This window comes from Poecilia mexicana, unplaced genomic scaffold (assembly GCF_051168715.1).
Source record: "Poecilia mexicana isolate PSO_F unplaced genomic scaffold, ASM5116871v1 scaffold_10, whole genome shotgun sequence".
NCBI lineage: Eukaryota > Metazoa > Chordata > Actinopteri > Cyprinodontiformes > Poeciliidae > Poecilia > Poecilia mexicana.
Window position 1 is genome coordinate 17,529,065 of NW_028263379.1, and position 3,295 is coordinate 17,532,359.

General features: G+C 36.8%; 1 protein-coding gene across 1 annotated transcript; it reads left to right on the forward strand.

The window, feature by feature from the left end:
• The first annotated feature begins 908 nt into the window (after window positions 1-908).
• LOC106917907 (uncharacterized protein C14orf93 homolog) lies at window positions 909-2,922 on the forward strand. The gene is made up of 7 exons (XM_014987217.2): window positions 909-959; window positions 1,386-1,471; window positions 1,577-1,825; window positions 1,910-1,971; window positions 2,050-2,147; window positions 2,241-2,359; window positions 2,531-2,922. The coding sequence occupies exons 1-7, from the start codon at window positions 935-937 to the stop codon at window positions 2,858-2,860; spliced, it is 969 nt and encodes a 322-aa protein (XP_014842703.2). The 5' UTR covers window positions 909-934; the 3' UTR covers window positions 2,861-2,922.
• Window positions 2,923-3,295: the final 373 nt, after the last annotated feature.

Consider the following 3,295-nt stretch of genomic DNA (forward strand, 5'->3'; position numbering starts at 1 on the left):
TAAAGTCAAACCACACAATGTGATGTCTTCTATTAATAAGCCCCTTCAGAAAAAAGGGGCTTATTAATAAAACCTATTAATTGTGGTCCAATTCCTCAATGTGTCAAAAACTACTACAAGTTGGTTTGTTTTTGTTTGTTTTTGCTTTTTTTTCCCAAAATGCCACTACATCTTCTACTTTTCAACTGCCTGGGCTTAGTCACCCTATTACACACACATTCAGTTATGTAATCTATTATTGTGGTTTGTGGTTGTTGTTTGATATTATTAAATACACATAGGACTTTGTATATTACTTTTTGTTTGATGTCAGATGTTGAAATCAAAAAGGGCTCAACCCAAAGGACCCACCAATTGTTGCCCAATGAATGCCTAATGAAAATGTATTGTGGTTGAAGATCCATCAAGTTGCAATCCATCAAAATCTGTAATATGTTAGTGTACTCGCTTATTTAGGATGATTTAGTTAAATAATTTATTTACTCAGTAATGCTTTTTTTTTCTTTTTGCAATTTTTTTTATTTGTTATGTATTTATTTTGAAATAGACATTTAAAATTCTGATCGACACTCCTTACCATTTGGTGGCGGTAGTGCGCCATTAAGTTCTTCACCCACTACAAATAACTACCACGAGAAGAAGAAGAAAAGCCACGCCAAAGACGAGCTACATCCGAAAGATGGAACCATCAAAACCCACAAAGAAAAAAACACGTCGTTTTTGTGGACACTGCGATAATGAACTTTCTCAGTCCCAATACTTTCACCATAAAAAACTTTACTTCAGTAACGGAGTTTGGAATAGAAATCGCAAAAGTTCAGATGCTCAAAACAAGCCGTGGAGGTTTACGGACCTTACAAATGACGTGGTTGGGGAGGTTGAGAGCGATGGAAAAATAGAGAAGCTTACTGAAGAGTTTGAAGAAAGTGAAGAAATGCAGCTACCAACTACAGTCGATGGTAAGCTATCAAAAATGAATTTTAATGCTGCTTTTACGAACCTTTTTGTAACCTTATGACTAAGCATATATATATATATATATATATATATATATATATATATATATATATATATATATATCCTTCTTTATCAATATCATGGCTAGCAATATTGACTAACGTTGTTGAAATTATGCATTAAGTTACTGTGTGCATGAGTAGTTCCTTTAAATCTACCAACCTTTCGCATATAAAGCACTTTTTACTTCTTTTATTTTGCTTTTCTTTTTTGTTTTGATTTTTTTTGTGTTACATTTTTACCTGTCAAACCATTTTCTTTTAGTTTTGTTCTTTTTTTTCCAGAAATATTGTCATTTTTATGTTTATAAGAGGCCCATAAAATTACAACTGTATTGCTCTACTTCAAGTCTTCTCCTTGTTCCTCAGATTCAACGACTTATGACCAAAGCTTTCATCTTTTCCTTGATTCAAATTCTCCACCATATGCAGAGCCACAACCACCCTGCTTTGTGGTAAGTATTAAACTAAACTTGTAAGCTTTTTGACCATGTCATATCCTTTATTAGTAATGTCTCAGCTTTGTTTTAATCTTTGCTTACTCTCCTCTGCTTCAACAGGAGGGTACTCTGGGAATTCCAGCCAACTCTAAGCCTGCAGACTGTAAAACGTTATTGTCCTTTATCAGCGGATTGTCTTGCTTAGTAACCCAGCTATCTGAAAACCTTTACCACAGACTTGGTTCCATGGATGAGAAGTTTTTGTCCCTCGAACAAAGGCTCTCTGTCTTGGCGGAAAAATGGGAAAGCGGTTCTGGTATAGTAGAAACGCACCAAAAAAGACGACGCTGCAAAAATACCAAACTTGCGGTAAAAAAACCCCACACATAGTAACACATGTATTATACAGAAAATCATAGTGTTTGCATACTGAACATGTCTTTGTTTTTACAGGAAGCAGTTCGACGTTTTTACAATTCTGACACCAACACCAGTCACTATCAGCCAGATCAAGGGTAGGATTGTTTGGTTTTTTTTTTCCACATTGACTGTTGTGAACTTTTAAAATACTCACATCTTTTTATTTATTACAGACTTAATTCTTCTCACAATCTAGCAGTTACATCGGTCCTACTCCAAACTTTGAAGGCAAATCCGGATTTCCAGTGTGTGGAAAGCTGTGACATCATTTGTAAGTGTCTTGAGTCGCATCTTGGGTTTATTTAATATGTATGCATCTTTGTTGCAATACAGTTTTAACACACACTTTTTAATTTTATTCCAGCTGCTTGTAAGACATATTTTGAGACTTTAAGAAGAAACTACAGGTACCAGCAACCGGATCGTGAAGCTAAGGCTGTCTCGATAAAGAACTTGGCCAGGAGCCGACAAAGAAGAAAGAGAGTAAGTTCAACAACTTATGTCTTTACTGTAGCAAATTGTAAAAAAAAAAAAAAAAAAAAAAAAAAAATATATATATATATATATATATATATATATATATATATATATATATATATATATGTATGTGTCCAAGACTGATTTGATATTTATTTATTTACTTATTTTTCGCAGCTTCTGGCAGCGAGGCAGAGTGTGATAAAAGATGAGGAGCGTGAGCTCTGGCGTGGCGTCACTGTGGACCTGATGTCTGATGAGGAGGACGGCGTGTCGGAGGGCATATTTGGGTGGATTGTTCGTCGTCCCTCATTTCGCAGCCAGCAACTCAGTGACCTGTGTGGAGTGCTTCAAAGCAGACTGGGTGTCTGTTCGAAGTACGCTGCAAGACATCTGCGGCGGCTGCGTTATGGAGCCGAGTCTGATAGACTGCCGCCTACCAGCTACAGCGCCGAGGCAGCAAGAAGACATTTTGTCCCAGAGTTTATGCCTCAAATTCTGATATAACCTGTGTGTTTCAGTGTGTTTCTCTGTGATGTTTTGGTCAATAAAAAAAACATTCAACTTTGCTTCATCGTGTGCATACATTAAAGCTAATTAGAGATGGGATTGTATGCTAGTTTTTTTCCACCATGTGTTTTTCTTCTGCCATTCTTTCATGAAGCTCTGATCTATGTAGGAAACGACTCACAACTCTGTCTCAGCCACACAAAAAAAAGGATACGGACAGTCTGCAATGAGCATCCAGGTCTGCAGAGAGGATCTTCAACTCTAGTCTTCCCACCATTCAAGAGTCCAAAGGGCTAAGCTAGGGTCAAGAAATGTGCCATAAATATCTCATCTGATCCCACACATCCTGTGAAGAAACTGTTCAGACTTCTACCCTCAGAAGGAGCTACAGAGCCATTTGCAGAAACCGGAGACAGACAGCTTATTTCACAA